The sequence below is a fragment of the Musca vetustissima genome, unplaced genomic scaffold, assembly GCF_032173495.1.
Source record: "Musca vetustissima isolate MV318-11 ecotype Yass unplaced genomic scaffold, APGP_CSIRO_Mvet_v1 utg3129, whole genome shotgun sequence".
NCBI classification, from domain to species: domain Eukaryota; kingdom Metazoa; phylum Arthropoda; class Insecta; order Diptera; family Muscidae; genus Musca; species Musca vetustissima.
The window spans coordinates 33484-57973 of record NW_026880550.1 but is presented as its reverse complement, the minus strand read 5'-3'; the positions used below and the strand labels follow the sequence as shown (position 1 = coordinate 57973).

Sequence of the window (24490 nt, the reverse complement as noted above, 5' to 3'; positions counted from 1 at the left end):
TGAGGTTCAGTCGGCATCATAACCTATTGGAAAAAAAGAAAATCAAATCAACGTTCATAACTTGTTAACTATCGGCGAGACAAGCGTCCATCGTCAATAACAATTGCATGTGGCCGTCATAGAAAATCGATAAGAATATTACAGAAATTAACAACGAAGACGTTGGAAAAACGAAACAAATGAAAAATGGGTCAGAATACACAAACATTTTTTTCTTATTTTTCATTTTTGTTTGGTTCTTGGGCGAACTATGATTTTTATTAATTAAACAAGGCTTAAACAACGCCTGTTATGGATGGAGTATAAGACAAATATATTTTTGGGAATTATTACCGAAGAAAAGAGTTGATTCGGATAAGCGAACACCGTTTAATCCAAAAAAATCGGTTTATTGATCCTAAAAATTATAATCTAATACTTCGGTTAAAAATAAAACCGGTTAATTGAAAATTCATGTAAAGAAAGATTTTTTGTTACGAAAACACAAATACAGTAGAACTTCGGTTTGACGATTATACGATTTAACGACGGGACAATTTTATTACATAGCGTAGCTTTTATGTATAACGATGGCCATCAAAACAACAGTTGTACCCGATGTAACGGTCTCACAGTATGAACCGTGACAATTCCACCTATTCTGTTTATTTGTGAATTTCTTTCAAATTAATTTGCTTGCCATTCCATGTTAGATCGTAGTTCAGTAAGTATTATATTTGTGAAAAGGTCGTAAAGATGTATCTGTAAAGTTTTTACAAACTAAATTTAATTTAACGCAATCGACTACATCGACTATTTAAAGTCTGGTACACACATTACGCAAAATCTAGTAATGGATTGAAATTTCCTTCCTTTGAAAAGGAAGTTTTTAATCGTGCCGGACATGCAGCAAATGGGCCATATTCGCATAAATTCAAGATTCGTATTAAAACTATTTAAAGATGGAAATTACTCAATATGGTAATATTGGTATATTATTAAAAAAGTTTTCTGGAAATTTGTGCAAAGGAGCAAGACAGCAAGAAGTACATAATAGAACATAAAATTATAACATAACAGGGTTTCTTAAATTGTTATAATCAACCTGCAATATTGTCTTCAATCCTTGATATTCTTGTCGACAAACCATCGCGTGGTGTAAACGGTGTTTGCTTTTCAACGTGTATTCCTTGAAATCCCAGCTAATACGAACTTGTTGTTGTTTTCATTAAGAAGTAATATCGATCATTTCGTAATGCTTTTTTGCAGAATTCGAAGCAGTCGTGGCAGTCTAGACAGTTTAGGCACAGGTGCCCCCTCCTCGGCAGCATCACAAGCCAGTTCTAGTGGTGGATCGAACACCAAAATGGATATTACAAATAGTTCAGCCAACAATAGTGCCAACAGTAGTCCCCAACACCATCACAGTAATAGTCCTTCCCACCGCCCATCATCTAGGAATGGCAATAATTGGTCAAAAATGCCCGAAGCATTGAATGGACAAAAAACTGAACACAAGGAAAAATCTTCTCCTTCCAGACGTAGCGTTGGAAATTCATCTTCCAAACAAAGTTCATCCTCCTCTAGTCGCACTAAAGGAGTTCCACCCAGCTTTGGCTACGTCAAACGTTCCAATGGGACTGCCACTTCTACCGCAGAGCAACAAAATATTGCCATGATGATGAATGCAATGGGTAATTGTAGCCCCCAAAATGGACGCAGTACAGCCCATGTTTCGGCAGTGCCAAGAACTGGAGCCCCTGGTGGGCGTAAAATGTCGGGAGGAGCTCAAACTCTACCACATGACGTGTCAAGTAAGTATCTACTTTGGAGTGGTTTGGGTGTACGTTTTATGTAATAATGCCTATCTGAATTTCAGAAATGCCGCCCACAACACAACACCGCAGTTATTCTCTAACAGGGCCGGGAGCCACACAACTCAGTCAATGTATCCGTGAACGTCTTGCTGGCTCGCATAGCCTGCCCAAACCTGGTTCGGACATGCATGTCTTTCAACATAGGTATTTTTAGTTTTTACGTTTTATCAAATAGTCCTAGTCGTTATCTATAATTTTTGTGTAGTACATGGACATTCATTAATTCATTAACTTTGTTTTCCATTAGGTTATCCAATCGATCAGGCAAAATGTTGGATGGCTCATTATCCGACACCCAAACATATGCTGAAGTCAAACCCGAGTATAGCAGCTACGCCATGTGGTTAAAGCATAGCAATACGGCGGGAAGTCGTCTATCTGATGGCGATTCTTTGGAAAATATGCACATTGCCTCGCCATCCATGTCCAGGCACAATCAAAAGTTGATGCAACAACGAGCCGCCGCAGCTGCAGCAGGAAATGCGACCGCAAATACGGCTACAATGGCTGGTACAGAGTCCCCGTATGTGCAGAGTCCACGTCTGAACCGCAGTAATAGCATAAGGTGAGTCAAGTGTATTATGAAGAGTAGATTTGTGTTTAGAATCCCTAGCACGGGACTAGGCCTATTGCACCACAATGCACATGCCAAATTCTGACTTTTAAATATATTCCTCTTATTTCATCCTGGTAAAAAACTGAAGCTACTTGAAAGAAAGGACATATCCAAGGTGATTCATATTACAAAAATCATTCAGAATACCTGCTTCTCGCTTTCTAGAACTATTTTCGCTTTGTTCTTGTTTTTATAAACGTCATTTATGTATTTGTCCTATAACTGCATTAGGCATCCTAAATTATGGTTGGCGATGTCGTGTCGAAAATAGTACAGTGTACGACAACTCGGTATTATGAATGTTGTTGCAATGCGATTATAAATTCAAACGACTACGACAAAGTCTAATAATGATGTTTAATTTTATATTTCCTTCGAAGAACTAAAGTTAGCATTTTTATACCCTACACAACTATGTTGTCAGGTTATCATTGTACTCCTTCAGTCATTTAAATATCTCTAAACTCACGTTTACATCAGTCAGTATGCATAACGCAATGGAACATATAGCTCTGCAACGCACATATTAGCTTCAAATTGATGCATATGTGATCATGCTTGCGCCACAGCATACTTTCGAGTGCTCTTTCTTTGGGGGGTGGATCGTTAATGTAAGGGTGGGAGATAGAGATGAGCAGTCATTGCAAGTTACTTCTTTTTTACATTTTACTTCTAAGAACTGAAACCCGATACGTCCATTTTAGGTTCTGATGTATATCTTGCTTTTCTAGTAATTTTTGTAAAACATATTAAGTTATATATTCTAACATGTTTAAGGGGCACAAAGCCACACAAAAATGAATTCCACTTAACAATATATTGTAAATAAATCAAACACAAATTCCTAAATATCTCTATATAAGAAAAAGTGGACTTAAACCACTTTCAAAATAAATGAATCATTTATAGCAGAATTCTAAATATGTAGTTTATCTGAGGTGTTCATCTGATGCGTATTGCAAAAGGACTTGTTTTAGCACTCATGTAAAACGAGTAATTTATTTCTGTATATTTTTCTTGCAAGTTATATGACAGTTTTTATTTATTATTATTTATTTATTATTATTATTATTTTTCTAACCATCCCCCTCCAAATTTTAATTCCTTTAGATCTACTAAATCCGAACAAATGTATCCACCTATGATTTCAAGAGGGTCCGAAGTTGAAATAGAACCATATTATTGCCTACCAGTGGGTGCAACCCACAATGGAGTAATTTCAGCTCAAATGGCTGCAGCTGCGGCTGCGGCTGCCGCTAATGCTCAATCATCCGCAGCTTCCGGAAATACAGTTACGTGGAGTCAACCAACATCGCCCACTCCCGTTAATCGTGGATTTGCTGGTCCGATGTCACCCACACACTGCAATGCTGCGGCCATGTCGAATATGAGTGGAGCAGCGGGTCACCGACTAACAAATCCCAAGAAGAATGACGAAGGTAACAATAGCAATTGTTTTATAAGATTCTGAGCAGCATTTTACATACCGATATAATTTTTTATACATTTCAGTTCACGGCAGTGCAGCTTCATTACTGTCTGGAGGCAGCTCGTTATATGGAACTTCAGAAGAGAGACAAGCTCACGAAATACGTCGGCTAAAACGAGAGCTAATGGAAGCCCGAGAACAAGTCCTGAGTCTTAGCAGTCAGCTGTCAACAAATGTAAGTTTGCTGTAGCAACACATATCTTTATATAGTTCATAAACATCCGTGAGTACCGCCTGAAGACTAGCTTTGGGCGAGGAAGGATTTCATAATTGTTTTATGGGAAACGAACTGTTTCAGTTTTACGAATACATTGAGCGGATAAACTAGTGTGCAGTGCTTTCTATGCATTACTAGTGGCAATTGGTGAAACTTGTTGTCTTAGACAGCCGCTCAATAATTCTATGTTACGAGTGCAAATTTTTTCTCTAATGCAAACGACATTGGACTAACGCAGGGTTAGTCCAATGTTTCACCAGTTTGAATAGATTTTCCAAAATGTCCACTAATACACTCTAATAGTCGTCTTTCTTCTCTACCAATGGACGAAAACAGCACACAGCGTTAACTATAGTCGTTGTAATCTTGTGAAATCTTGTTTTGCACCTTAACACGAAGACGGTCCAAAATTAGGAGATATTAAAATATTCCCTGAAGGAAATGTGGGGTGTTGAATCGCTTTTGTCTACTATTGTGGTGACATGTTTCTATATTTTCAAAAACTTGTCTACTGCAACGGCCTACTACTGAGTATGGTTATGCTTCTTCTTATTTTTATTTTATTAGAAATCATTTTGGCGGCAGAAGAAATAAATTTGGTTAAAAACGCGAATTTAAAGTTATTATTAATGTAATTAATAATTAATTGATGAAGAAAATTTTTGAGCAAAAAGATTTACAACTGACATATGCGACCTTCTGTCTATATCTACAAACAATTGACTTATTACTGACAGTGTCCACACATGTGACACTGTGTCTACATCTACAAACTACTGACTTACTACTGACCATGTCACTAGTCCATTCTCAATGACAAGCACGTGTTAAATGTCAATAGCATTGGGGACAATGTCAATAGTAAGTCAGTAGTGATTCACCATAGACATTTCCTACAGGGTTCTTTTCCACGAGAGGTGGTAGTAGATGATTGGATTTTTCCGATTGCCACTATAAAAAAACATGTCATTAATGTACACATATTGACATTTAAATGGTTTGGGAAAAACAAACGTAAAAGTGATTGCACAAAAATAAGGCTGATATAATTCTATTTAAATAAGATGTTCCATTCCATTCAAGAATTTCACTTCAGTTTCATGTCAGGTAATATAAAAATCCTGAGAAAATAGTCAACTATTTTGGACGAAATTTTGTTTTTTTTTATTGTATACACAAAGGTACAATAATACAAGGTAACTGCAAAACTACAACAAATACAACTCAACAAAAGTCCATAAAATATAAAAAATTGTACATAGTCTCTTTAGTGAGCCGTATTTATGATTTGAAAACAAGAACTGTTATTAAGTTTTTCTCTTTCGAGTTGAGCTAAATGATCCGAATATGTAATGAAATTTAATTTTTTGAATTGTAAATTAATATCTTTGATGTTTAAATGAAACTCTACGACTTTCAAATGGAAATATACAAATTTAGAATTCCATATTAAAATTATAAATTAGATGTTGTAGATTACAATTACATTCTCGATGAATTGCAAATGGAATTTCGAATGAAATTATCAAATTGCATTTGAAAGCTCAAAAAATCATTGTTTTTGCTATATATCGGTAGTTTTTGTCGCTTACATATTTTTCGTTGTCACAAAACTAAACAATTACTCCTCAGAGTGGTGTTTGCAATAAAAAAATCGCAGCATAAAGTACAATGTCTTCATTAATTATTGTTCATTAATTTTCGTGAAAATGCAAACTTTGGATGTTTATTCGACTGTTGACAGTTAAAATCTTTATCGGTTCACGTTTTGGTAAAGCTCCCACATACCAGTACTGTTCACTGTACCGGTACTACAAAATGAAAAAATTCGCTGTTGCAAACATAAATTTAATGTGAAAAAAATTTATTTCGGCCCCCTCTGTGTACGTCCTTGGGTTATAACGAACTTCGTCTATAGCGAATACTTTTCGTGGTCCCAACGTTTTAAGAGATATTTTTCATACAATTATTAACTCTTATAACGAACTACAGATATAGCGAACTTTTTTATAACGAACTATTTATTCCGTCCCAACATTAAATTTTCAAACTTTTAATTTGGTTATAACGAACTTACTGCCAATATACGTAATACTGACGATGACAATCTTCACAAAAGTTAGTTTTTACTCTAACGCTGGCAACCTTTACAAAAAAATATCAGCTGTAACGTCATGTCCATGAATGAGAAGAGAAAAATTGTCAAAAAGCCAAAAAAAACCTACCCGTTTCTAACTAAATATATACTTTTTCTGCGAAGCCTATGTTTTGCTTTACCTTGGATATAACGAACTTCTTCTATAACGAACTAATTTGCTTGGCCCTACTAGTTCGCTGTAACCGTACTCGACTGTATCAATAAACGCTGTACATTTGTACCCATCCAAATTAAGCGCTGTAATTCATCAAATGATCACTGCACTTAAATGTAGACTAATTTTTAATGAATTACAAGCTAAATTTTGGATGGGTACAAATGTACCACCATTATTGATCTACGTAGGCAATAATCTTAAAATACATATGTATATAAAAACTATATATGGTAAATGTTTACAATTTTTTTTCATCAATTAGAGGTAAAACACCTCGAGAATGATTCCTCAAAAATGTATCCAAATATATCCATTATTGAAAATTATACAACAGTTTTAATCAAAAAAGGTGAAAATACAAAGTGTACTTACATTAAAACGGGTTTTGCTCTAATCTCATAACGGTTCAAGATAGCATCTTTCTATTTTGAGGATAAGCATATTCTTTGTCGAATAACATCAAAAAACCAAAATAGAAAAACGGGAAGGGCTCGATATGCTTTTGATAACAGTATAATTGGACGTCTTAATTGAACACTATTCACTAATGACCCTTAAAACGGAATGCATAGTCTAGCAATAAATATTTGTGGCATTTGCTAAAAGAACCGATGTGGTTTCTACCTCGTACACACTCTCAGAGAAATCAGTTGTTGCAAACCAAATTGGAACATTTTTGGGTAAAACTTTCTCAAACCTCGATTATGTCTTTTCTCTTCCATGATGTCTTTTCTATCGGCATTCAATGCATTTCTCTGCGATTGTTGCCACCAATGCTTCTTGCATTGATGGAATATTGCCACAAAGCCATAACTTTTAACGACACAGAAGTGTTAGATATCTCAACACCAATAGAAAACCTCCAATTTCCTTTAGATGGTTTCGCATTGGCTCGTACGAGCACCCAGCCAGCAGCCCAAAGGCGACCCACAAACATTGTACGCAGCATTTACAGCTACAGCATTCGTAGTTCGATACCATAAAAGTGTGCGGTACAAACATCGTTGCGGTATTCAATGGCATCATGGGTATTTCATTTCACATTTTTACCTTCGATGACGACAACGTACAAGGAGCTCGCATGGAAGGAAGATTCATGCGAACAAAGCGAGAGTTACCGACAAACTGATGCACTTTAAAGAGCATGCTAGCATCCGCAATACGAAGTTGCTAACAATGGATAGTAGACATTGCTGAAATGACCAGGTTTTTATTTTAAAATGCATTGCGGGCCTGCGTCATTTAGGTTGTGGTAAGCGCAATGACTTTAAAAATGAGAATGCCATGCCGCCGTTTAAATTTATTCCATCAAATGGGATCGGTAAATATCGACTGAGGGTCTGAAATCCCCTGAACAATATAAAGCCCACTCTCTTCCCGTCTACCGGATACATTTATTCTTCATATGAATCATTTGTGTGACCATGAGTGTCACACAAAGTCCCTTAACATGATGGTCCGTTGGGAAAACCAATTTTGAATTATTTCACTTTGGGGCGATAATGGGAAATGTTGAATGCAGAAATCAGAAAATATATGCGCGAACATCTTCATTCGCGATAATAATAGGAGCAAATTGTGGAATCACCTACACGTTTACACGATAGCATGCTACTCGTTTATTATGAAAATATACAAGGTTATCTACAAACAAAATCAGAACCTGTCCATCGTCGCCGCTCCAATAGCGACTATTACGATAAGGAAGTAAAGTATATAGAATGTTGTTGGGAAATATGTTCACCAAATAAAAAGTGGCAAGTTTTTTTATGTCTGTATAAAATAAGAAATTACACATGAACATTTCGCCGAAGTGGAGAGAAAATGTGTGTGGTGGTTCGCAATGAAGTTCGCAATTCATACACAGTGATTCTACTGGTAAAAGAAAAGCATATTGTTACCCTATCTTACAGTTTGAAGACCTAGTTCGATCTATCTTGTAATAATGTCCAAATGTGAGCGGATCGTATGTTCAATGGTGGTTAAGGCCTTATCTCGAGGCAAGACTGCATGGTTGGCAATTGGATTACATTAGCATTGCATCAGATATTTATAAAACAACACAGTCGAAACAACATTTAAAGATTATTGAGCCATGCCCTACGACTACTTTTGAAAGTCAGTTACGCTATCTTATCGTTGGTAGAGACGCATACAAACGATTGCCAAGTGCTGTGGCGTTCACAGCATAAACAACAAAATCACATTGGAATATTTTTGAAGGTGATTACACTGATTGTTAGACCTACCGAATTAAAATTTGGTTTTCATACCTGCTTTATGGCTGTTGTCGAAGGCATAATAGTCCATAGTAAAAATTCAATTTAAATTAAAACAATGTGTCATATTCCCCCAAAATAAAACTTAGACCACAAATTCTGATTTTTACTGGAATACAGTTTGATTAAATCGAGAACTATCGATTATGATAAAAATCGAACATAGATGATGGCGAGGAAATATAAATATGTATGTACACTGGGGTTATGCCTTTTTGTCTAAGATTGATAAAATCTTAATGGTGGGCTTAGTGCATATATGAAAACCTCGCGTCCAAAGCCAATTGAAAAAAATTATGAGAATTTCTACGAATTTTTGAAAGTTGGATTGAATCATTAAGGGTTTCAGCGTTCGTTACAAAGAAATGCAACCTACACAGAATTGTAAATAAAATAGTAAAATGTATATCGATTTCTATGACCAACGTCTCATTTCGTTCATGAGTTATGTGGATTTTTTGCTTTGTATGATATAAAAAAATTAAAACTATTTTTTTTTAAATATATGTAATTTCAAAGTGGATTCGTTCATACTATGGAAACTCATGTTTAAGAAAATATCATAACTCTAATGTACATACATATTTTAAATTTCATAACAAATAGTTGAAATTTGTTAACATCTTAAGTCATTCGCTTGTCAGAAGAACTGTAAACAGTGTTGTATTTCTTATAAAAAATACTCATAAAGGTAACATTTCCTATATATTCTAAGGGGCTTTGAAATGGGCAATTGCTCTTACAAAAACAAACAAGTATTTGTATTCTCATGTTTGCAATTCTTGGCATAGAGTCTGAAAACTCCGCCAAATGGTTTGACTCGTCATGAACCTTGTGTGAAGTTACTGCCAAGGTTTGAATTACACAGAAATAACACAACAAAATTAAACACATACACACATAATTGCTCCATTGACTTTTTGGCATCACAAGCCGATGCTGTTGACAAAATAAAGGATAAAGGCGCGACATGGCGCCTCAAAGTCTGCTTTCAAAGGAAAGACAACATCAAAAGATACAGCTTGCCGAGGGTGGGTTAGTATAGTAAATGTTCAAAGAGGGTGTACATAAGTACATGCATGACGTCAATATTGCAATTGTCTATGATTAGCGAAATAACCAAACGAAAAAAGCACTATCTCATATCAATTTATGTATATCGAATTTTGCATTATGTATTTATCTTCATACTCGTGACATCTAACAATGTGTATTGTATCTAATGTAATTGGTAGTAAGGAATCACAACAACATCATCATTTCAATCAAAAACTAAACGTTGAAAAGTCTGCCCTTTGTACCAGCCTGAACATAAGCATGTTGTAAAGCGTCATGGGGGGTTGTAAACAGACCAACCAACAGCCTTATTTGTCTCATACCCACAGCCGAGTCTTCTACTGTTATACTTAATGTGGCGCCTTAGAGGCGCCAATAGTTTTGGCAAATACTGAAAATCGAACTGACTCTTGCGCTTCTGCTGTGAAAGGATGCGTCGTATGATTCGGAGGATGGCGAGACAGATTTTCGTGTAAAAATATATCAGCAGCAAGGATTCTCAAACGGAGTGACTCAGTTCCGTATTAGCTTTGCGTGTGTAAAGGTTAAAAAGATGAGGAATTATTAAAAATAAAAAGTGTTGGAAATTGTAAAAGTACAACATGGTTTTGAATTCCGTTAACAAATTATTACCTCAGTGAGAAAACATGTATAGGATAGCCCTATAAATTCAATACGTTTTTGTATGCGATAAAATAATACTATTCTAAATGTGACTAATTGTATTTCGAGATTCGCTAAGTTTATTGTCTAAATCAATATCATATTTTTAGTTTTAATGAAGAAGAGCAGCTCATTTGTTGTAATTCCGTACGATTGATGTTCTATCAAAAATAATTCGTTGACAAAAATTACATTCCAATGAATAGTGATTATACAATTAAAAAGCGAAACTCGAAAGTATATTAGGTATCCATACGGTCCTTACCTGTGAATAAATTCAGATGTCTGGAACTTAGTGTTGGATGGCAAAACAGCTTCTTGCTTTAAACAGCCAAACCGTGCAAAACATGTTCATATAAAATCGTGATCTCCGTGTGTTAAACGGCAGTGGACATAATTATAAAGAATTGTGATACACGTCTGCTGAAAAAAAAAAACAAATTAAAAAATATGAAAAACTATTTTCTTCGAGTGAATTTTCTAACCAGCAACATGTTTCTCTCTCTCTCTCCTTCACTAACTATCTGTCTCTCTCCTCTAAAAGATTGTGTTCTCATTGAACATTTGTTGTTCATTTTCCTCTCTACAATTTATACGAGTGTGTGTTTGCTCGATTGAGATCAAAGCCTACTACTCACAGTGCCTTAGTTTCTGTTTGAACTTCGTACGTTCCGCAACAAGTAACGGAGTCATAGCTTTTTAAGAAAAACCGAAAACGGAGAATAACTTACTGTAAGATCGGGCGATCGTTTGAGCTCACATTTTATAATTGGAAGCAAGTGTTCATTTAACCGATGACCAACAGAATAGTGTATATGTGTGTGTGTGCGTGCGCGTATGCGACTCGTGATAATATGAAATTGAAAATGTTTACACCAGCGACGACCCCTCCAATGTAAACGGATCTGCTGGCGATTGAATGTCAAAACCTAAGGCTTTTTGTTAATAATTATTTGTGAGAACAAATCCAATGTGATGTGTCATAAACAACAAAGACGATCAGTCAGCATTAGGATAGAAGTGTTTACTTTTTTTCGCTTCGAGAATGAGCCACAAAACGTAACGTAAAACAAAACATAAAACCGGTTTCCTTGCTCTTAGCACAATAGAAAGGCGTAATTACGACGAAAAATACGATGAAAAAGTTGGTGAAAAACAAAAACAACAAAAGTCGGAAACGCGATAAAAGAAAATTCCCAGCATCAACTTAAAAAACAAAAAAATTTAATTAATTACTAACTATTCAAATATTGTGCAACGCTAAATGGCCTTTAACCAGCAAATGTTTTAAAATCGAAAAGTGTCGCAGCAGCACCGCCATCCCACCCTTGTGTGTATGAGTGTACTTCGTGTCGTGAAATTTATGTATATGTACATGGGAATATCAAATGGCACATGAAGATAAGGCGAATGCCGTTACTATCAGGCCCAAAGATAATTCCGGCGGAAAACTGAACTGATCGCACAAACCCAGATAACAACATCTAATATTAAGAAATGTGTTTACGTACAAATAAATAATGTTAATGTTGCAAAAACACAAGGAATCATTATTACATATTTGGATCAGTTCCCAGCTCCTTATATATACATTATTACATAACAATTGACCCAACCTTCTATTGTATGGCATCAGATAAAAGGAAATGGGGGAATATGCCTAAATAATAACGGCGTTACATTCAGCCGAAATTTGACAATTTAGTAGAATAGTGTTTTTTTTCCTTGGCAATAGGACTGAATCTACATGTATTCAACCATCATCAGTTTACAGTCACATATTGACATATGCATTAAAATATAAACAGACGTGTGTACATATTTTCATGTTGTGTTTTTCAAGACGCACGAATTTACAAACAAATTTCTCCTGTTTGCTGCTGACATGCGGGTGTCAAAGACACTGCAACAGCTGTATGAGGACGTTCGGTACGATATTTGTGCAATGTGTATGTGTGTATCTTCAAGGGTATTTTTAATGCTTTGCATTAACTGTTCAACATACCAAATTGCATGGATTAGTCACCCCTCTTTTTGTTGCCTCTCTTCCAATCGACTTGCAATATATGCAATGTGTATGTCGAATTGAATGCAATTTATTGGTCCAATAGCTGCAGACAATGTAGTGCAACATAATAATCTGGAGGGTGATGTCTTTTTAGTCGGTTCAGTATTTATTTGACGTTGTCATGTTTCGTTTGAAATCGTTCGGATGCAACGTTCATCTATTATCTTTTTGGAGTGGAGACACACACACATTTATCTGTTTCAGGTTGAACTTAGTGGCATTCTAAATGAAATGAAAGTATCTACAGCACCGAACTTTTGGAACGTAGAAAACTAAGCGACTATTCAAAATAAATGCAAACACGTAGAGAAACATGCGAAGATTTGAAAACACAATGCATTCAATGTACAATAATCAGCGTTGTGCTGACAATCACGTATATTTTTGCACACTAACCAACAAGCATGTTTGATAGGAAATTAAATACTAATTCTGGAAAAATGTGCAAAAAAATTGCCCAGAAGCAACAATAAATTTTGGAGCTTATATCTCATACACAACTACACCTTTTTCTGGTGTTATTCAAAACATTTCAATTGCAATTCGAGAATTTCGTTTGTAATTTGAAAACTCATTTTGCAATTCATAACATTTAATTTGTAATTCGAGAATGTAATTGGTAATTCACAACATTTCATTTGTAATTTTTAACTTTTCATATGTAATTCAAAAAATTCCATTTGAAACTTAAAGAATTCCATTTATAATTCGCGAATTTCATTTGTAATTCGAAAACTCATTTTGCAATTCATAACATTTAATTTGTAATTCGAGAATGTAATTGGTAATTCACATTTCATTTGTAATTTTTAACTTTTCATATGTAATTCATTTGAAACTTAATTTTTATAATTCTTTCATTTGTAATTCGAAAACTCATTTTGCAATTCATAACATTTAATTTGTAATTCGAAAAAAATTCACAACATTTCATTTGTAATTTTTAACTTTTCATATGTAATTCAAAAAATTCCATTTGAAACTTAAAGAATTCCATTTATAATTAATTTTAACTTTTCATATGTAATTCAAAAAATTCCATTTGAAACTTAAAGAATTCCTTTTATAATTCGAGAATTTCATTTGTAATTCGAAAACTCATTTTGCAATTCATAACATTTAATTTGTAATTCGAGAATGTAATTGGTAATTCACAACATTTCATTTGTAATTTTTAACTTTTCATATGTAATTCAAAAAATTCCATTTGAAACTTAAAGAATTCCATTTATAATTCGTATATTTCCATTTGAGTGTTTCATATGGAATTAAAATAAATCCATTTAAAATTCAAAGAATTCAATTTGAAATTCATAACATTTAACGTGTAATTAATAAAATATCTGTTGCGATTCGCAACAATTCATTTCAAATTCATAACTTTTTATTTCAAATTCGAATAAAACAATACATGGGGTCTAGTTTTTTATTATTTAGTGAAAAATATTAATAGACATCATTTTATAAAATAAAAATATAATAATAATTGTTTTTTAATTCCATGGATATATGGAGTCATGACAAATTTACTTTAAAATTAAATTTACTTTAAAAAAAAATGGAATTTTTGAAATACAAAAGGGATTATGGAATTTTAAAAATAATCAATTGGAAGTTTATAAATTTCAAATACTTTGAATTTCAAATGGAATTTATGCATTTCGGAAGGTATTCTATGAATTATAAAATAAATACTTGAATTACAACTGATATGTTATAAATTGCAAATGTAATTCTCGAATTGCAATTTATATGCTGTGAATTACAAATGGAATTCTCGAATTGCATTTGATATGTTTTGAATGACATGTGAAAAAGGTGTAGAAAAAGTATATTAGTTAGATAAGTTAAGGCCTGATGACATGGTATAATAATAGAAGGTAACAGCAAGTGTTGTTGTACAAAAAACGATACAACAACCACATGGAATTTTGTTGTTGTAAGTTCTACTAGTGTCAACTCATTTGACAGAAAAATGTAAACAAACAAACAAATTATCATCAAATTATTTTTATTTTGAAAATGAAATATTTTCGAATCCTCAAAATAAAAATTGAAAAACATGAATGAAAATCTATCAAATTTATATTTCTATCGCTTCCACACCTTTCCTATAATTGAGCCATTGCCATATATATGTGTAACACATATGAAAATGCAGGGAATAGCGAGTTGTTCCTTGAAGAAAGATTTGCTTCCTCAAACTTTCCCAGCAGGCAGATTGAGTAAGTTGAATACAAATTGTATGCGTTCCCAATTTTCCTGTTGGGTGATTTTTAAAAACATAATTTGTCAAATTCATATTGACACTTGTATTACGTTGGAATCAAATCAGCTGGGACTTGCTGTTACCTTTTATAATTGTACCATGGCCTGATGATTGACAACCCATAATTAAAAATTATAACTCAGGTTATATGCTTTTCAATTAGTGAATACAGATGAAATTATTTAAATTGTTTCATACTGGGACTATATGAATTAAATGCTTTGAAATTATTTTAGGTTTTAGTAATAATAATTTTTGAAGTTTTTTTTCGTTCTCGAACGTACATATATAGGCATTTGCCACATTATGTTGCTTTTCCTTGTTTCCTATTCTAAAATGTCCTGTTTTAAACCAACATGTTGTAAATTGACAGACACAAGGAATGCTTCGATACTGAAGAAAACCTTTTAAGCATAATTTACGTATTGCCATCAGGTCGAAAGACTTGAAAACAAACTCTCTATCACGAAAAAGTAATGAGCAGTTAAGGAGTTATTGTCACATACATTACACGCATTGACGTATTCCATATTTACAGTTTTAAACCTCTATACAGTTAATTAAAAAAACAATGAGAATTAGTGTTTCTTATCGCAAACGAGCTGAGAAAGTTAGTTTTGGGCTGATTCAATTTAGACATGAAATAAACCCAGCTCACGTCTCAAATCGATTCAACCCCAATACACGCTCTACGTATAAACCTTTTCCAAGCAAACACCATAAAAAGTTAAACGTGATCAAGTACACAGGTAGTTTACTTTTGCTTTTCTCCACGTTTATTTGTCGTTGTTTTTTCCATTTCCAGAATCATAAAAAACTGGTGTTTGTGGTTAAAACTACAACACAGCTTAATAATTTCTGACCTCCTGGGTGGAAAATAATGAGAAGTGCTCCAACAAAATGTGCACCCGCAGAAACCACTCCCTATCTTGTCGAATTAAAAGACGTTGATTAAAAAGGTTGTATTCCTTCGTACAAGAGTACAATAGATCTGATTCGACCATAACCACTCTCATTTGTGTATTCGCCATTTATCAGTATTTATTTCTAATTCTTAAAGACAGATGCAGCGGTATGCTATACCGTTCGGGAAGAAATGAACCAAGCACTCGTTACGTCGATATCACACATTTGGTTAAAATTAGAAAGAAAAAATGATTTCATTTTCTGTCTGGTGATTAAAAGATGATACGATCTTCGAATTATATATTTTCACATTTTTAAATCCAGCGCAACTATGCTGTGGCGATATTAAATATTTATGTGGCCGGCACAACTATGTTGTATCTCCACAAAATATTACTACTAGATCCAAATAATTATTACGTGGTCATTAGTGAAAATCGATATCAATTTGTGAAATATATGTGTATTTATGCAAATCTATGTATATGGCCTCATATACCCTTTGCGAGGTTAAAGTATAAATTTGAATTTGAACTCGGAGAATTGTTGAAAATTTTAAATTGCAAATACTAACAAGATTTGTTAATTTTTTGCTCATATGCTGTATACATAAAACTATTTGTGACGATGACGAACAAAAATGTTGTTTTTATTCAGCGTCTACAACAAATGTTATCAATATAAAGTTAAAAGTATATAAAGACATATTTTAATGAAGTCATCTAATCATTTTGATTATCAATATGCGGCCGAGCATGGAGAACTGGAAATGTGTACAATCAAATACACTATTTCAGATTAACTTTTTCCGTTAAAATTATATTAGAATGAAAGGGGCAATTCAATAAATATGATATACTTGAATATATGTCTACATAAAAGTATGTCCTCTAATATAGTGAATATATAAAAATACCTATGGAATACAAAACATTCTCATTTGTTTTTACGTTCATATAGTTGAAAATGGGAAACTGTTTTTTTTCATAACCCATTGAGACCAAAATTTTGTCACACAAGCCGAATGCAGAACAAATTAGTGCTGCACTCAGTCTTCCACTCAACTATTTATTGTAAAGCTCATAACTTAACCTATTATTTGTATATAATCAAAAATAAGTATATATACTTGTTTCGTGTGATATGCTTCATAATTTGTTGTTGCTTGCGGCCAGTATTGCGACTTACATAAAGGATTAAACAACGTGTCCTTTTCATGTATTCCTTAGTGTTGCTACCACCTGCTTCACTTATCGCTGTTTTGCAACAGCTGCCTTTAATAACTGAAAACGACTAATTTTGCACAAAACAATAACTAAATGAAATAATGTATTATACTGAAAATAATTAACGATGCAATGGTGGGTTACATAGCTAAAAATGACATCAATGTTATTTTACAAACTGACACTAGAGTCTATAAATACTCATATGTCATGACGTATATATTCACGAGAACATAACATGAATACGAAAGAACATTACTTCCAGTTCATTAAATCTACAGTCATATTCTACCCTTCAACAGATTTAATAAATCTCTAGGAATTCTAGGTGATCTGTTGTCAGTGAAACTTCAACAATATACACACATATCTCTGGTTTAGGATTCTGATTTTACTACTTAAACATATGCCGAAAATATAACATAAAATATATTGAATTACAATTTAATACTTGTAAACTCTGGCTGTTGGAATTGCATAAATGACTTTTTTCATAAACATATTGAGAGATAATTTGCCCTTCCTACAATCTTGAATATTGTGGTAGCTATACAACGGCAATTATATATTACATTCACAATTTTTGGAACATACGAAGTAGTTTACTTAAACATTTCATTGTGCACATGTATATCCAACATAGCAGTCAGTATTGCCATGTGCATTCGAATGTGTTTTTTTCTATTTAAATGTGACTTTATATTCAATTAAAAGCTTTCAATTGGAGGCACTTAAAACACACAAAGGCAGAAGCAACAAATCAGAACACTGCCGTTGTAGGCATAAAAGAAAAAGAGTTTTAATGCTAACAGACGCGACTGCAGCAACAATTGCTTGCGATCGCTGCATTCTTAATTAAAGCTAAATAACTCACACACACACCCACATTTACAACAGCCACGAAGGCACACGCACTTATCATTCAAACACGTATCAGCACTTGTTTGCATCTGCAGGCCGTGTGAATAGAGGGCCTTAATGGATTTGTGAACAGACAGTCGCTCTAACAATTAGCTCAAAATTATGAATGATGAACAAATGTATATAGATAAAGATATAGGCCTATCAGAAACTATATTAGGTCACTTAATGTAAAACCCCAAAATGGTTAATTATTTTGAGTGTAATTTTAAGGAAATGCTAATTCCATATGATTTTGTGGTACGATAATATTTCAATCCTGTCAATCTCAATATTTGAAATACTCATACATTCAAACCGAATATATTCTTTTAGACGGGTTATGTTTTAAATAATTCGATTTACGCACAAGAACTATCATTATTATACAAAAAGTGATTAGTTCCCCGAAAGCTCCTACAAGAATATTGGCTTACAATTGTGTGTTTTAGCATATTATGTTAATTTCAATAAAACTTAGCTCAATATGTCATAGCTCGTACAAAACCGTTTCACTTGCACAGGATTTGTGAATGTGCAAGAATGTAACATAAAATGTGATTTAGCGAAGATAATTCCAAATTGAATTCCACTTTGAGGATAGTATCAGAATTTGTAATAATGATTCATTGTGAAAATACAATTCGCCAACTGTACACACACATACATATAATGAATACATCCCGTATACACGGCCAATTAGTCCATATTACATTGCCAACATTGGAAAAACATAAAATAATTTATAAATTTTATGGCCATATATCCAGTTTTTAACCATATGTGAAAAACAATTCATTTTCAAAACTGAAGCTAAGAAAGAAAATTGAAAAGTTAAAATTAAAAAATACTGAAGAAAAATGTGATTGTAATTTCCTCAACCAAGAAGTCCGGAAGGCAGATAACTTAAGGCCCAATCTTGAGGTTGACAACAAAGACGAATATTTATATTTGTTGTCTTCAACTATAGAAGCAATAACTATCAACCCGCAAATGTCAACAACAACTACATCAAGGGTTTCACCTGCCTCCACACCACTGTATGATGGCTACGCCACCATAAGAGGTAGAGGTTTAACAAGATCGCTGTCGATACGGGCCAAAGAACTTGAAGCTGCCCAGCAACAGGAGGAGTATAATGAAACGGCTGAGCACGGCAAGGCGTTGGCTGACGCTAAATTGGTGGTTGAACGGAAGAGGACACAGTCATTACGTGGTGATTGTGAAAAACAGCTATCGCCATATAGAGGTATTGCCACGGACAGGACTACTAACGTTAGTGGCAGTATGTCAAAAAGTCTTCATCAACCAACGAATGACAACAAAGAAGATGTGTATATATCTCGCAATTCGGCAAAACCTGTTAAGACACCCACCGTTGCCGACATTGAGCCTTTGTATGCAACTGCCAATAGTACATTCAGGCCATTATCCGATGCCAGTTCTTCTTCGGGCGGCAATACTTCTCTGTTTGGCTGTCGAGATAGTGTAGCGGGATCTTCTGGTTCGGGAAGTATAAATACAGACTACCAAAGTTTAAAGAAAAACTCAAGATTTTCTCTAGATTCGCTACATAGTTCAGCACTAAAGACTCCCGACTACACAACTGCTGATGAAGATCAAATATTTTTATATACTGCACCAGAATCTCCAAAACGTAGATTGGATAGCGGCATAAGAAATTCCTTTGACGAATCATCTGACCGGTGTTATTCCCCCTTCAATAGGCAGGCATTTGAGATGCAAGAGTATCCTGCAACGCGAACACCTTCGGAACATTCACATTCCTCTAATTCGCCTTCCAAGTCATACAGGGTGTCGAACTCATCTGTTCACTACAAACGAGTACATTCGATGGGTGAATACTCACGGCGCCTTAGCAACCAAACAGGTTCATCATTCCAAAGAAGTGATAGCGATAGCCCCACTTATAGTGGGCCCGCCCGAAGTCCCATATCCACGGGGAAACCGCCGCCAACCCCGGTTAGAAGGGAAAGCCTTTACGCCAAGCCAAATATTTATAAGTCGCCTACCAAAAGTCCCTGTCCTAGTCCGTCATTAGTTTCTTTAGAAAAGAAGCCATCTACATCGTACTACCAACTGCCGTCACCACCTCAGCGGAGTTCAAGTGCAGAAATCTTAGAACGTTCATACACCAGCCATAGTTTAGCCACCTTGGACCAAGATGAAATTTTGGCTGTACCTTGTGCCATGCCGGTATTGCAAAATCCTGCTGATCGCCGATACCATACCTTGGGTCATATGAGGGTACAGAGTTTGGGGAGTAGTTTAAATCGACCACACGACTCTCCCATGGGCTCCCTAATGAACATGATGTCAGGAGCATATTACCACGGTACCACTAATTATTCCCATCATCCCTGCAACAATCTGCATCCCAACAAATCTGCTGGAAATATTTATGCTTCAGCTGAAGCTGCAGTGGAAGACCTAAATAGACTTGCCCCCGAATACATGGATCCACTGGATTTTAAAATTGGCTGCCAGACCACATTGAGAAGTAAGCCAATCATTCCGTGGTATGAGTTGGCTATACGCAAAGATCTAAAACGTCAATCGTGTCCACCCATTAGCAGTAGTATGCATACAAATGGAACACAGACATTAACGCCGGCAAGAAGTGTGGATAATCAGGTTAATATTTATTACAGTATTCTTATTCTATGCCCATTTTCCCAAGTAAATATTTTTATTCTGAGGCTATATCCCAGTATACAAATTGTCCATTAATAAGTTCGGTAAAAATAGGAGCACAAAGGAGATTAACTCAGACAAAAGAGTGCCTTTGGGGAATTGACAATTTTATAGGGACGAACATTCAAAATTGGGGATTAGGTGGGAATTCTTATTTCAAGGAGTCTTTCGAAACATGTATTAGGTACGATTAAATTATAGACCAATTATTTATTATGTCCTAAGATATATGATCAAATCTGAGGAATGTTATTGAGGGGTCCAAGGATGTCAAGGTGTGTAAGAATCACAAATGCCGGTTTTTACAATATACATATAGTAATGACTATACAATTTTAAATAAGGGTACACATCAAAAAATAATTTACCTTGTCTACTTTTATTAGTTGGATGAGATTTTTTCTGATGGTAAGTAAAAATAACGAATTGAAACTCAGCCAGGCTTCATACGTCCCTCTCAACACTCATCTTTACAATGTCGAATGTATAACGGGGCTAGACATTATTATTCAGGAAATCTATTATAAATCTAAATAGCCAAGACTACACCAAGGCCTTTGGCACTTACATGAAAAATATATAAAAATTGATGATGCTTTAAACTTTATTTACAGGCTCATGTTGTTAATGCTTTCGAGCAGTCGCTTTCCAATATGACGTCACGGTTACAACATTTGACGGCCACAGCAGAACGTAAGGACGGCGAATTAACGGATATGCGACAAACCATTGAACTCTTGCGCAAACAATCAATACAGGCCGGCCTAACCACTGCGCACATGCAAAGCATGGGTGTTCAAACGCAAAGCCAGACCCAAAACGATTTGCTTAGTCAGAAGCCACCGCCATTGCCGTCTTCAGTACCGGGTCAGCATATGTCGCGTGCAACACAACACAATTTGCAACAGCAATCGGCTTCATACGCTCAAACAGGTGCCATACAAAGACATCACAGTTCGGACTCCATGTGTTCCGTCAATTCCATTGGGTCATCGTGTTCCGCACAGGACAAGAAACAAAAGAAAAAAGGCTGGCTTCGAAGTTCATTCACAAAAGCCTTTTCACGTAATGCCAAAATATCCAAAACTAGTCGCCACGTTGGTAACCCGCATGTTCAGCAAACCAACAGTCAGACGATAAATTCCAGTGACAATAATTCTCCAGTTATATCCGCGCAGAACAAAACAAATGGGCATTCGCATGGTGAGGCTCAAGGTCTCTCAGCTTTAGCAACACACCATCCTCCTCCATTGCCCACATCACCCCCAAACTCGTGTCCAGCTAAAACGGTTACACTCATAGACAACGCGAAGCCCATAGATGCCATCGATCATGAGGACACTAATCATGTGGTAGAGGATTTAAAAAAACAACTTAGAGAGAAGGATTTAGTTTTGACCGATATTCGTTTAGAAGCTTTAAGTTCTGCCTCCCAATTGGAGAGTCTTAAGGAAACAGTTAACAAAATGAGAGCTGAAATGATGTCGCTCAAACAGAACAATGAAAGACTGCAAAAAATGGTCACCAGTCGTTCCTTGGCTGGATCGGAGGCTTCCTTAGGCAATGCTATCAGTCCCAACGGATCCATAGGTGAGCCTAGGCGTTATTCATTAGCAGATGGTAATACTCGACCTCCAATGGAATTACCGAAACGTTTGGAAGAGGAAACCGAAGAAGATAATACACCACCAGCACCGGCACCAGAACCACCACCACCTCCGCTATCACCAACAACCCACATTGACTTGACACCTCCTCCGCCTGCTCTCGACACAATACCCAGTCCTGCCCATGTGCCCACAACTACGGAAGAAATGCCGGATATAAATGATGGTAAAAAGATTGCTATAGCCTGTTACCTCGGCCAACCAGAATCGTTTGTCAAGTACTGTGAAGAAATGTTGGAGGTTGATGACTTTTATGCCAATAGTTCTATGATAGGAAGCAATTTAGCCGAGAATGGAGAGCGTAAATCATTTCCCATAACTACTCCAAACGAATTTGTCATTGCATATACATATATATCAGGCAAGACTTCGTGGCAAAATCTAGACTATATAGTTAGAAAGACATTTAAGGATTACGTGTCACGAGTTGATCCTGGAACTAATTTGGGCCTGAACACAGACTCCATAACATCTTACCACTTAGGTGAAGCCAAGCGAGGTCCTGAAATGGGATTCCCGGAATTGTTACCATGTGGTTACATAGTCGGCAATGTTAGAACTTTGTACATATGCCTTCAGGGAGTAGGAAGCTTAGCTTTCGATAGCCTTATACCACGCAGTATTGTCCACCGCTACATTAGTTTATTAACAGAACACCGTCGACTGATTCTGTGTGGCCCCAGTGGTACCGGTAAGTCCTATCTAGCCAGACGTTTGGCCGAATTTTTGGTGGCAAGATCAGGAAAGGGGAATCCATCCGAGGCTATTGCTACATTTAAGTAAGTTTCTATTTTTTTTTTCGATATTTAATTTATACAAAGTAAAACTATATATTATTTTTTTAAATATTAGTGTGGACCATAAATCATCAAAGGAACTAAGACAGTACTTAGGTCATGTGGCAGAACAAGCAGCCATAGCGAATAGAGCATCTGAATTACCATCGGTAATAATATTGGATAATTTGCATCATGCTTCGGCACTGGGTGATGTATTCTCATGCTTATTAAGTGCGGGACCTGCTGCCAAGTTACCTTGTATAATTGGAACTATGTCTCAGGCAACATGTAATACGACAAACTTGCAGCTACACCACAATTTCCGATGGGTAAATAATTAAAGTCGTATTTGATTGATATGAAATGTAATTCTTTCTTCCCTTTTTAAAGGTTTTGACGGCCAATCATATGGAACCAGTTAAAGGATTTTTGGGGCGATTTTTGCGACGACGTTTATTCCAATTAGAGTTGCAAACTCAACATCCACAACCTGAGTTAGCCGCTGTACTAGCATGGCTGCCCACGGTTTGGCAGCATATCAACCGCTTCTTAGAAGCCCACAGCTCTAGTGATGTCACCATTGGACCCCGCCTATTTTTGGGATGTCCCTTGGATTTGAAGGAGTCTCAAGTTTGGTTCACTGACATTTGGAATTACCACTTGTCCCCCTATTTAATTGAAGCTGTCAGAGAAGGTGTGCAACTTTACGGGCGCCGCGGTGGAGCCTGGAATGATCCATCAGCATTTATACGTAATTCCTATCCCTGGCCTTACGGGCCTGATTCTGTCCCACCCCTGAGGCAAATCAATGCCGAAGATGTTGGTTTAGAAGGTGTGGCAGCCGGCAGTTGCGACAATCAAGATCCATTAGTGAGTCAAAGAAAGTCACAAATGTTCCTTATTTTTATTAATTAATTTTCCTTTCCTATTTGTAGTTAAACATGCTAATGCGTTTACAGGAAGCGGCTAACTATTCTGAAAATCAAGATCAGGAATCGGACTGCGCCAGTCTGGACTCCAACATAACACCAGATAGTTCGGCTGGTGCTGATTGAGAACAGTATATATCATATGTGGCGATGTTAGAAACCAATCCGACAAATAAATCTGTCGCCCTGGCCATATACGTCTTAGTAATACATTATTAGACATAACTAAAAAGCATCATATTGAACTAGAAATGGCAGCAATACTAAACTTATACAGCTTTCCCCCAAAGTTTTTAATACATACGTATTTATATAATATGCCAGTAACAATAATCATAATATGTGAACTTTACAAAGACACTTATGCTATATATCCCAAAATGTTTGTACTTTTTTAAAAAACGATTTTTTACGATAACTATGAAATGTAAGACTTCTTAGGGAACGCCACTGCACACAGTGATTGCTCTACTGAAAGAAAATCAGACAAAACACAAATGTATGATTCGCGAACGCCAACATACATACAACTAAAATATT

At 35.5% G+C, this 24490-nt stretch overlaps 1 protein-coding gene across 1 annotated transcript in view; it reads left to right on the top strand.

Annotated features, from left to right (window-relative positions):
- The window catches only part of LOC133326230 (protein sickie), an 82119-nt gene extending 58036 nt beyond the window's left edge, over positions 1-24083 (top strand). Inside the window, exons 6-14 of the mRNA XM_061534911.1 lie at positions 1249-1793; positions 1859-2000; positions 2104-2421; positions 3583-3911; positions 3985-4136; positions 21190-23021; positions 23095-23350; positions 23412-23891; positions 23957-24083. Of these exons, the coding sequence (XP_061390895.1) occupies positions 1249-1793; positions 1859-2000; positions 2104-2421; positions 3583-3911; positions 3985-4136; positions 21190-23021; positions 23095-23350; positions 23412-23891; positions 23957-24076 (4174 nt within the window). The 3' untranslated portion in view covers positions 24077-24083. The remainder of the gene's footprint in view (positions 1-1248; positions 1794-1858; positions 2001-2103; positions 2422-3582; positions 3912-3984; positions 4137-21189; positions 23022-23094; positions 23351-23411; positions 23892-23956) is intronic.
- Positions 24084-24490: the final 407 nt, after the last annotated feature.